Source organism: Mastomys coucha, unplaced genomic scaffold (assembly GCF_008632895.1).
Source record: "Mastomys coucha isolate ucsf_1 unplaced genomic scaffold, UCSF_Mcou_1 pScaffold21, whole genome shotgun sequence".
Lineage (NCBI taxonomy): Eukaryota > Metazoa > Chordata > Mammalia > Rodentia > Muridae > Mastomys > Mastomys coucha.
The window spans coordinates 55,820,148-55,831,699 of record NW_022196904.1 but is presented as its reverse complement, the minus strand read 5'-3'; the positions used below and the strand labels follow the sequence as shown (position 1 = coordinate 55,831,699).

Below are 11,552 nucleotides of genomic sequence, written 5' to 3'. Positions count from 1 at the left end.
AACAGATGCCAAAAGTGAATGATGATTGAGTCCTAGGTCAGAATGTTCTTCTCTTTTGTTAAGCAAAGAGGAGATAGTACACGTAACAGTAAAGCTTGATAAATCAGAGCAGAAAGAGGTAGATGTAGATGCAGAGAAGCCATATATAGTCCTGGTCTACTGCAGTGGGCTGGACATGCTCAGGAAACAGGACCACACAGGCTGACTTGCCCCAGAGCACCTGGACTCGTATGCTGCTGAAACAGCTGGCTGGCTGCCTGCATCTTCTTTGGAACAATGTCCTTATCTACTAGACATTGACAAACCAAACAATGTGTTAGATACAGGAATATAATAAATAGTAAGGGAAACAGAGACTATGTCCTTGTGGCAGCTGTGCCTACCGGGGGGAGTGACACAATCAGATGTCTACCTAGACACACATCAGTTCTTCGTGAGTTACACCTGTGCATGGTAGCCATGAGGTGAACATGGCTCAGTAATGAAGAGCAAAGCCAGCATTCACAGTGGAGGAAGGTCTGTGTGGCTGTGCTTGGTAAGAGGGAACTTACCAAGGTCTGAGGGGTAGGAAAGAAGCAGTGTCAGCTAGAGCATGGCAAGAGCTTGACTTTTATGAGTTTAAAGCAGACACCAGTCAAGTCATATTTTAAAACAGCTGGTTAAGGATGGATTTCAGAGAAAAACATGTAGGCAGTAGGTAGTGATGGCATAATAGGCCAAGTGTAGATTCATAGCCAACAGTCACAGAGATGGAGAGAAATGTGCAGGTTTCTACATATACTAGGAAATTATAGACTATTGGGCTTGCCCATATGTCTTAGTCAGGGTTTCTATTCCTGCACAAACATCATGACCAAGAAGCAAGTTGGGGAAGAAAGGGTTTATTTGGCTTACTTCCACATTGCTGTTCATCACCCAAGGAAGTCAGGACTGGAACTCAGGCAGGTCAGGAAGCAAGAGCTGATGCAGAGGCCATGGAGAGATGTTTCTTACTGACTTTCTTGCCCTGGCTTGCTCAGCCTGCTCTCTTATAGAACCCAAGACTTCCAGCCCAGGGATGGCACCACCCACAAGGGGCAATTGAGAAAATGCCCCACAGCTGGATCTCATGGAGGCACTTCCCCAACTGAAACTCCCTTCTCTGTGATAACTCCAGCCTGTGTCAAGTTGACACACAAAACCAGCCAGTACACCATAACATCGAGATGAGACTTGAGGAGGAGAGCTAAGTATGCATACCTGCCAAGGTCTGGATAGAAAGAGCTGGGTATATGACAGGGTACACGGAGATAGGCAAACAGCAAAGGAGCAAGCTTGGTGGTTAGAGTCAAGAATTTCTAGCACAACACCTACAGGGAGACCTTGCTGAGGTGTAACACACATGGCACTGAAGTGTGTCTGCCTGGCAATGGCAGGGAGTGGACAAGTTACAGACTTGGATTTTCAGAATCGCGTTTGAACACGGTTTTATGAATGCTGCATTGCTTAACAATCTAATGGTTATACTTGGTATAGCAGTTTGAATGAGAACTGCCCCCTTATGGTCAAGTATTTGATGCTTGGTCCCCAGCTGATAGTGCTGTTTGGGGGGTTGGAACCTTTAGGAGAGGCAGCCTTCCTGGAAGACGTATATGGCTGGGGCAGGCTTTGAGAGTTTATAGCCTCTCCCAATTTATAGTTTGCTCCCTCTGCTCCCTGCATGTGGGTGGAAATGTGATCAGATTCTCGCTCTAGCCACCTGCTGTCAGGCCTCCTGGTCATAATGGACTGCCCCTCTGGACCCTAAGCCAAAATAAACTCTTCCTTCCATAAACTGCTTTTGGTCGTGGTGTTTTAGCCCAGTAACAAAAACCAGCGAATGGTCTTGGCATACTTTAATCAGGAACTATACAGTTGTGACCATCCAGGATGTGTAACAATGTAGCATCCGCTGACCATACCTGGGTTTTTAGAGGCAATAAGCCAATTGAAGGGAAGCTCCAAGCTATGCTGATGAGCACATAGGAGACATACACAAAAAATGTGGCACTGGTCGTAAAATTACTGCATTTACCAGGATTTAAAGGATTTTTCCAAATTCTCCTACAGATATTAAATTGCAGGTATATAACTTGAAAGAGGTGACTAGGAATTGATTTTGAATAGACGCTAATTTAATAGCTAGAACATTTAACTTAGGAAATAATTTTATTCTAAGAAATAAATGGTCACGGTCTACTTATCTGAGTGTATATTCTACAAATGTTTGTTAGCTATCATTAAATGCCATGTTGGAGTTTTAAATATTGAAAGGCCAAGAGTTTCATCATCCTTGATTCCAATGTGTGGTGCTTCCCAGAATTCTTGTATCATTAAGACCCAACTCTGGCTGGTTGGCTTTTAAACACTTACAGCCTGGGCTTCCTCATTGTCAAACATCAGCAGCTCTACCGTGGAATCCCCTTCCAACGGGCGGTCTAGGTCCCACAATACACCGTTCACCTTGGCAATCACTGTATGTTCAGCCAGCTCTTTACTAGTAGGAGGAAAAAAAACACTTGCAGTTAACATTTATAATATTATACTTGATTATAAGAAGAGCTTAAACTAATTTCAGAAGAAGAAGAAGTTAGATAGAAAGTACAGATATGAACTAATAGGATAGAGGTATTTTACTTTGTAACAATTATCTTATGGATAAAGGTCATATACACTTCTATTTTTAAAACTGGAAAACTAAAGCACAAGAAATGAAATTAAAATCTCATATAAATTTTACCCCTTCGCCGGGCGGTGGTGGCGCACGCCTTTAGTCCCAGCACTTGGGAGGCACAGGCAGGCAGATTTCTGAGTTCGAGGCCAGCCTGGTCTACAGAGTGAGCTCCAGGACAGCCAGGGCTACACAGAGAAACCCTGTCTTGAAAAACCAAAAAAAAAAAAAAAATTTTTTTTTTACCCCTTCATTCTAGAAATAACTGTTTATAGCATTTTGGTATATTACTCTCTGGTTGTTTCCTACACTGGCATCTCATCCATGTTATAAAAAAAATCTAGTTATGAGCATAATTTCATAGCCTACTTTTTATTTCTATGCTATCAGCCGGAGTCCCCAGGCAGGCTAGAAGGGTCTGTTTGCTGAGGAAGCCCTGGTTTTGCACACTTTGGTCTCCTTCAGTTTTGCTCTCTCAGAGGATATTTGTGGCCATCAAAACCTGTGCTTCTTCGTGCTCCTGTAAGCCCACAGAAAATAAAAAAATTAAATTAAATTAAAAGCCCAAAGGATGAAGGCAAATACCTTTACAAGATTCTGATAAATACAGTTTCAGACACTTACACTCACCCTAAATATGTTTTCAAATCTTTGTCGTGTGATCTCGAACACTGGTACTTTGATTTTGTTGATGATTAATTTTACTTTTAATGAATTATCTGTTTCCTTTACCTATTATCTATAGAGACCTCCTTCCCTTCCTCTGTCCCTTCCTTCATATTTCAAAAATGACATTTATGGTTTGAAAACTATTGAGAAATAAAGTTATAAGAAGAAAGCTAGGTTGAAAAGCCAAAGAAGAAGAAGGAGGAGGAGGAGGAGGAGGAGGAGGAGGAAGAGGAGGAGGAGGAGGAGGGGAAGGAGGAGGAAGAGGATGAGGAGGAGGAGGAGGAAGAGGAGTAGGAGGAGGAAGAGGAGGAGGAGGAGGAGAAGAAAGCTTGGAAAGCAAGGGTGGGGTGGGCACACTTGTATCTCTCAAAAGTGACTGTTCACATTTTGATATATATCCTCCAAATCTTTTATATATACACCAATATAAAAATGTTAAGACTGTCCTTCTGAATATGTTACTTTGTAACTCACTTCTTAAAGCTAAAAATAAATTATAGTACTGTCTCTATCTGTAGACAGACTTCTAACATATATTATTTAATTATTATGAGAGAACCAAATGCTGGATATTCTGGTTATACTTTTGTGGTATTTGGAATGCTGTACTTGTAATGAACATTCTTGAATACATACTTTTATAGCCAATTCTTTTCTCTGGAAAAAAATGAAAGTAAAATCATGATGTCACAGACAATTCGATGTTAATGGTTTATGTTGAAATACAATGCCAAGCTTTCCTAACAGCAAACACACCAGAGTCCTTTCCCATGGCTGTTAAGCTAGGTGCTAGGAATTGTATTGGCCCTCAACAGCATTATAAGAAATGGGACAATACCCTCTAAAAAGAGGAAGATCATATTAGGGGAGGGTTATGCTACAACCTCTAAAGCAGTGGTTCTCAACTTGTGGGTCTCAACCCCTTGGAGGAGTCAAATGACACTTTTACAGGGGACACCTAAGGTCATTGGAAAATACAGATATTTAAATTACAATTCATAACAGTAGCAAAATTACAGTTATGAAGTAGCAATGAAAATAACTTTATGGTCGGGGGGGTCACCACAACATGAGGAGCTGTATTAGAGGGATGCAGCATTAGGAAGGTTGAAAACCACTGGTCTAAAGGGAGGATGGGCCTTCATCTCCAGTGAGGGTGGTCCTGGAAGGCTGATAGTTTTCTAAGGTTCCCTGGTAAAAAGCCCCGAAACAACTGTAGACAACCATTGTGACACCCTACTGAATGAACTTGCCCAATGTGTACTTGTAGATGTCAATGTCCAAAAGCCAAAGGACCTGTTTCTGCCACTGGGGTCTTGGGAATCAGTCTATATGTGACCTGATAACACAGCATGGAAGGAACATGGGCAGTCTTTGCTAAGTCGGGATATTCCTGAAGCCATAGCTAACCTCTCTAGATTCTCTGTAACATGGTCATTTAGGATGCGTGCAGCCTATCAAACCCAAAGCCACACAGGTAGATGAACCTTCTTAAAGATTGAAATATCTGACATGTGCTGGCATCTTCTCTGGATGAACAAAAGCCTATCCTATCCAGACAAAGCAAACTTATTCTCTAAGCTGGGTAGGGTAGTACACACTTTTGATCCCAGGGCTTGGGAGGCAGAGGTGGGCAGATGTATTGGGTAGGCCAGCCTGATCTACAAACTGAGTTCCAGGACATCCAGGGATTCACAGAAAAACCCTGTCTTGAAAAATCAAATAATATGCTGGGTGGTAGTGGTGCACACCTTTCATCTCAGCACTTGGGAGGCAGAAGCAGGCAGATTTCTGAGTTCGAGGCCAGCCTGGTCTACAGAGTGAGTTCCAGGACAGCCAGGGCTGCACAGAGAAACCCTGTCTCAAAAAAAGAAAAAGAAAAAGAAAATCTAATAATGATAATGATGATGATGATAATAATAATAATAATAATAATAATAATAATTTCTCTAGAATAAAGCTTCTGAGTTTCCACAGCCTCAAGAACACATGACTCTTTCTGTTTGTTAGTTATTTTGACTTTTGGTTTTTTCTTTTTTCTTTTTTTATTAGATATTTTCTTTATTTACATGTCATATGGTATTTCCTTTCTCAGTTTCCCCTCTGAAAAAAAGAAAAAATTAAATTAAATTAAAAAAAAACCAAAAACCAAAAAAACAAAAACCTGTTCCCTCCCCCTACCCTGCTCACCAAACCACCCTCTTCCACTTCCTGGCCCTGGCATTCCCCTACACTGGGGCATAGAACCTTCACAGGGCCAAGGGCCTCTCCTCTAGGAGACCAACTAGGCCATCCTCTGCTATATATATGCTTCTGGAGCCATTAGTCCCACCATTAGTACTCTTTGGTTGGTGGTTTAGTCCCTGGGAGATCTGAGGGTACTAGTTAGTTCATACTGTTGTTCGTCCTAAGGGGCTGCAAACCCTTCAGCTCCTTGGGTCCTTTCTCTAGCTCCTTCATTGGGGACCCTGTACTCAGTCCAATGGATGACTGTGAGCCTCTACTTCTGTATTTGTAAAGTACTGTCAGAGCCTCTTAGGAGATAGCTATATCAGACTCCTGTTAGCTGATATACAATAGTGTCTGGATTTAATGATTGAATATGGGAAGGATTCCCAGGTGGAGCAGTCTCTGGATTGTCCTTCCTTCAGTCTCTGCTCCATAGTTTGTCTCTGCAATTCCCTCCATGGATATTTTGCCCCCCCCCCCCTTTTAAGAAAGAACAAAGTATCCAAACTATAGTCTTCCTTCTTCTTGAGTTTCTTGTGGTTTGTGGATTGTACTTTGTGTATTCTGATCTTCTGGGCTAATATCCACTTATCAGAGAGTGCATACTACGTGTGTTCTTTTGTGTGTTCTTTTGGGTTACCTCACTCAGGATGATATTCTCCAGATCCATCTATTTCCCTAAGAATTTCATAAATTCATTGTTTTTGTGTAGATGTACCACATTTTCTGTATGCTGGGATTAAGGTGTGAGCCACCACTCCCCAGCATGTCTTAACTTCTTAAATACAAAGATAAGTGCCATTTACAAATCTATCAGTGCCAAGTCCATGTAAGGAACAGAATGACATGATTTCCTGTGCTTGAAACAGAGTCAGCAGAGCATGGGTCTCCAGGAGTGTTGATGGTTGATGTGAGTGTAAATCGTCTTTGTGTAATAGTGTACATGTGTTCACATTCCTTCTTCAAGGAATGTTCTCTCTGCCAAGGTTAATTATTCCATGTTAATTAGAGAGAGACAGCACAAGTCCAGGAGGCTAGAGTGTGCCTGTGTGTCAGCAAAATGGTACAATGCTGTGACCTTCAGGACAGCCTATAAGGCTGTGGGAAAGAACACTGAAAACATGAGTACAACAATCTATAATTCCTCAACTATGCAAAATATAAGGATGGATGCAGTATGAGTTGTATAAGGAGCTCCTCAGATCTAAAGGAACAGAGGCAGTTGTACTATGAGCCAGCTTGTTAGAAAGATACAAAGACAGGCAGACACAAAGGTAGGCAGATTCTTTAGTTCAAAATCAGCTTGGGACAGTGGGAGTTTAGATCCAGGCCCAGGCTTGGTAGGAATGGTAATTTCAGGGGGGAGTTCCACCCAGCTATTGTATTGTCTGTTCTTGTGCTTGCTGTCTTTTTCTAAGATGGTCCAGCAGTTAAGAGAACTGACTGCTCTTCTGAAGGTCCTGAGTTCAAATCTCAGCAACCACATGGTAGCTCACAACCATCCATAATGAGATCTGATGCCTTCTTCTGGGGTGTCTGAAGACAGTTATAGTGTACTTACATATAATAAATAAATCTTTAAAAAAAAATCAATGGGCCAGGGTCATGGGATGTTGATTCATAGGATAATCAAAAGGGAACCTGGGGTATTGAGTGAATTTTTAGAATAGCAAGAGAAAGCTGTCTGGAGCAGAGCTGAACACAGAGAGCGGTCTAGAGATCCCCAGACAGAGTAGAACACAGAGATCAGTCTGAAAAGCTGTCTCTAGCAAAGTACAGAGACATAGCAATCCGTAAAGCTTCCTCGAGCGGGACATAGGCCGTCAGCTTGGATCCACGATTTAACTTTGAGTTGTTTGTTTTGCTGCTCCCAGATATCCCTTCTCTCAGAACCCCTCTCCAAGCTAAGGCTGGTCCTTGGCTCACCAGTATCTGTAACCTGACTTTATGCATGGGTTTTCATTCTTTTTCTCTTGACACTGTTAGTATACTCAATGCTTATAACCACACGCCTTTTCCCTTTTACTCTATTCTACCACTGGATTCCTTCCTAAAATTTTTCTTTTGTGCTTCACCACATTGTTGATATGTAGCCAAGGGATCTCACCCCTGAGGAAAAAAAACTATATAAAGATTGCTCTCTGAGGCCAATTGTAGCCATGGCTTTCTTGATTCTTGCCCTTTGGGGAACACTGGTTGGCTTAATCACGTTATTCTTGTTTGGACCAGTGTTTGTAGGCCCCTTGTATAATGTGAGTCCTCTGGGTTCCAGACTGGCCATGATGCAGGGATTCCAGTAAATCCTTGGCTTCCTTTCTGTCTCCAGTTTCATGCCTGGAGTTCCTTGCCTTCGCTTCCTTTCACAATGGGCCCTAACCTGTAAGCCAAATAAACCCTCTCCTCCCCTAGTTGCTTTTGGTAATTGTGTTTATTACAGCAACAGAAAGCAAACAAGACAAGAAGAAATCACCTCCAAGCAAGACTTCATTAATGACTATCTCCTACGCAAAGGCAAGTACCATGACAGATAACAGTGTCAACCTACATTTTCAATTTACAATTTGAAAAACTGTGAAAATGCATGAAAATTACTTGGTGTATGAATAAAGTCAGTGTGGATGTACTGTTAAGGGTACAGATTTTTTTCTCCAGTACATATTTTTATTAGAACTTTAAAATTTGGACTTTTTAAGTAGGAAGAGATCATGATCCCGTATTCAATTATGTGGTCTTCTTAGAAGTCAGGGGAAAATAGTCATTATATTTAACTCAGCTGAATAAGGGAAAAATATTTTAGTGGTATCTAATAAAACCTTTTGACAGGCTCTGGCACAATTACTTAATACTGGAGTATATGTGTTTCAAACAAGCAAGTAGGGAGGGAGATAAAGCACAGGAGTATGTGAGCTTGTGTGTGTGTGTGTGTGTGTGTGTGAGAGAGAGAGAGAGAGAGAGAGAGAGAGAGAGAGAGAGAGAGAGAGAGAGAGAGAGCATGCATCTGGTGAGGGGTAGGGGGAGGTGGGAAGGTCTTACCTAATCCCAGCGGCCACTTGATAAGGTGTTGTTTTCCATCTTTCTCCTGGCACTGTCTTCCCACCAGCCACCCTCACTGAAATCACGCTGCTTGTGTTCTTTTCCTGAGTAGTAGGTAACAGCTGATGGTCTGTCTTCAATGTTTCAAAAAGCTGCAATCTCTCCTTTATAAAATTCGGTTGCTTCATCTGAAAGTCATTAGCTTACCGTAAGGTTAAGGACTCAGCCCACTGGGGTCCTACTTCACCTCTCTGCATGCTCCCCCTCTCTCCACATCCCCTCCAGCAGACCCTCCCCTCTTACCTAATGTCTCTGAATACTACACCTATGGACAGCTCCCTCTCCCACCGTTGACTGTATATTTACAGTGTAGCACTTCTTAATAGACAACCCTTGGTATCCCAAGAATTGGCTTCCTAGAGCCCCATGGATCCTCAGATCCTCAATAAAGTCACACAGTATTAGCACATCTTCTCACACCCTCCCATATGCTTTAAGTCATCTCTAGATTATTAAAAGGCAAAATGTAATACTCAGAAAATTGCTGTTATACTGTACTGCTGGGGGAATAATGACCAAAATAGCCAGCCAGTACAGAGCATTTTTTTCCCAAAAAAATTTCAGATTTAAAAATCCATAAATGGGGAATATGTATGTGCACATCAAGGACTGGTCATGCCATATCTCAGTCTACCTCTACTTGTTTGTCCTTAGTCTGTCTGACCTCTTTGAGGTTAGGTACTCCTCCTTTGGGCCTAACAAGTGCTGAGTCTTTATAAACCCTTGCTGGTTGTTCTAATAATTTCCTTAAAGGAGGAGGAGGAGGAAGAGGAAGAGGAAGAAGAAGGAAGAGGAAGAAGAGGAGGAGGAAGGAAGAGGAGGAAGAGGAGGAGGAAAGAAGAGGAGGAAGAGGAGAGCAGCAGGAAATATGAAATCAGAACTCTATTATTTCACCTTAAAAAGAGTAGAGAAGGCAGGTAGTGGTGATACACCCTTTAATCCCAGCAAAGGCAGGTAGATCTCTGTGACTTTGAGGCAAGCCTGGTTTATATAAAGAGTGTCAAGACAGCCAAAGCCTTGCTACACTATATAACATTGCATAAATACACTGTAAATAAATAGTGGGAGAAAGAAATATCCATGGGTATAGTATTCAAAGACATGAGATAGAAGGACAGACAAAGCCTGTTTCAAGAAACAAAACAAAAACAAAGAAGGAGAAACGAAAGAAAGAATAAGGAAAAGAGTGGAGAGTACTTTATCCAGTGGCTAGCTTGACTTTAAGAGGTCACTGATGTGGTCCAAACAGTAATTTCACCAGTGATTATGTCCTTATTCTAAGTCCTGCAGACCCATGCTTAATAGTGAACATTTCGTGTTGTTTCTACAGCAACAACTGACCTCCCTGTCAGGTTCACTCTGCTTCGGCCTCCTCTTCTTTGTGTCCTTCTCTTGGTTTTGGATAAGAGGCTGAAAGATAAATGAGAGGCAAGAGCAGTAATTAGAAACCTGGGGAAGGAGGGGACCCTGGGAGCTCATGGCAGGAGCCACGGTTTGAGAGTCCCTGCTGGGATCTGGTTTCAGAGTTCAGTCCTATCTGTCCAAACACATTAAAACTGGGGATGTAGCTCAATAATAGGGCACTGCACCAGTATTCACAAAGCTGCCTACAATACACACTGTCTCTGTGTCTCTCTTTCTCTCCTCCCTAAACTTTAAACAAATAATGTCACTGGAAATTGTAGCTGCTACCAGACTTTTTCATCAGATGTTGCCAGAAAGCCTTCAGAACTTAGAAAAATCATTCTATAATTTATTTAATAATCTTCTAGAACATGAAAAATACTGTAATCAAATACTTCTGTTAAATACACAGAACACATATAGGCCTCAAAATAAACCGCCAAAACAAGGCGGTAAAAATAACCTGTCTTCAGATAGCCCAGAACCAGCCAGCAGAGAGAATAGAAACTGTTAAGCCCCCTTCCCCAAGGACACAGTGACTCTTAAACTTTAGCAGCCTTTTTGAAAGTTTTAATTGAGACAGCGTCTTCTCAGGTAGCCCTGGCCTGCCTAGCCTCAAACTCTCAGCCATTCTCCTGCCTCAGCCTCCAGAGTTCTGGATTAAAGGGTTGCACCTCAGTTGTTTCTGCTGCTGGAGGGAAAAGTGTTGCTTGCAGTCTATCCAATGAAGAGCCGAGAAATTATACCAGCTGGTCGGTTAGGAGGTTGGTGGAAACCTAGCGGTTCCCTTGGGCCGTGGGCAGTGGGCAGGGCGCCGGCGGGGACACACCCTGCAGCCCTGCCCGCACCCGGGTACAGAGTTGGAACCCGCTGAGTGCGTGCGCCTGGGCGGCCGGTTACCTCGTGCGCCGCCGCTCGCCGGGCCCCGGGGCCGCGCTGCTCCGCCAGGCGCAGCCGCAGGCCACACAAGCGCTGGTGCAGGTCGCGGTTCTCCGCCTGGAGCTGTGCCACCTCGCGTGTCAGGCGCGGGCCCTCGGCTTGCCCCCGCTCGGGCCCGCGCAGCTGCTCGTCCCTCAGGCGCTGCACCTCCGCGCACAGCCAGCGGATGTCCTCCTCCTGCCGCTGCAGGCGCGAGGCCACGGCCTGAGCCGCCAGAGCCTGGGCCGCCATGGCAGCCTCCCTGTGCCACCTGAGCCCGCCGGGCCAGCCTGAGTGACAAGGAGACGGGGCGGGGCGGAGCTAAAGGGCCTCGGGAGGCGGGGTGAAGTAGGGGTGCATCACTATACGGGGCGGGACGATGGAGGAAGAGGGGCGGGGCTGGGGCTGGGTATCCCTGCATGGGGCGGAGCGATGCACGGGCAAGAGGCGGGGCTATATCGGGGCAACTGTGCTGGGGCGAGACGATAGGCAATGAAGTGGGGCGGGCTGTAAGATAATGAAGGGCGGGGCAGGAGCGATGAGGGGGCAA

The 11,552-nt window shown here is 43.8% G+C and overlaps 1 protein-coding gene across 1 annotated transcript in view; it reads right to left on the bottom strand.

Moving 5' to 3' along the window:
- Positions 1–11,352, bottom strand: part of Tars3 (threonyl-tRNA synthetase 3) — a 52,198-nt gene extending 40,846 nt beyond the window's left edge. The window contains exons 1-4 of the mRNA XM_031386907.1: positions 10,985–11,352; positions 10,022–10,090; positions 8,621–8,808; positions 2,392–2,515 (exon numbers count right to left, since the gene is read on the bottom strand). Of these exons, the coding sequence (XP_031242767.1) occupies positions 2,392–2,515; positions 8,621–8,808; positions 10,022–10,090; positions 10,985–11,254 (651 nt within the window). The 5' untranslated portion in view covers positions 11,255–11,352. The remainder of the gene's footprint in view (positions 1–2,391; positions 2,516–8,620; positions 8,809–10,021; positions 10,091–10,984) is intronic.
- Positions 11,353–11,552: the final 200 nt, after the last annotated feature.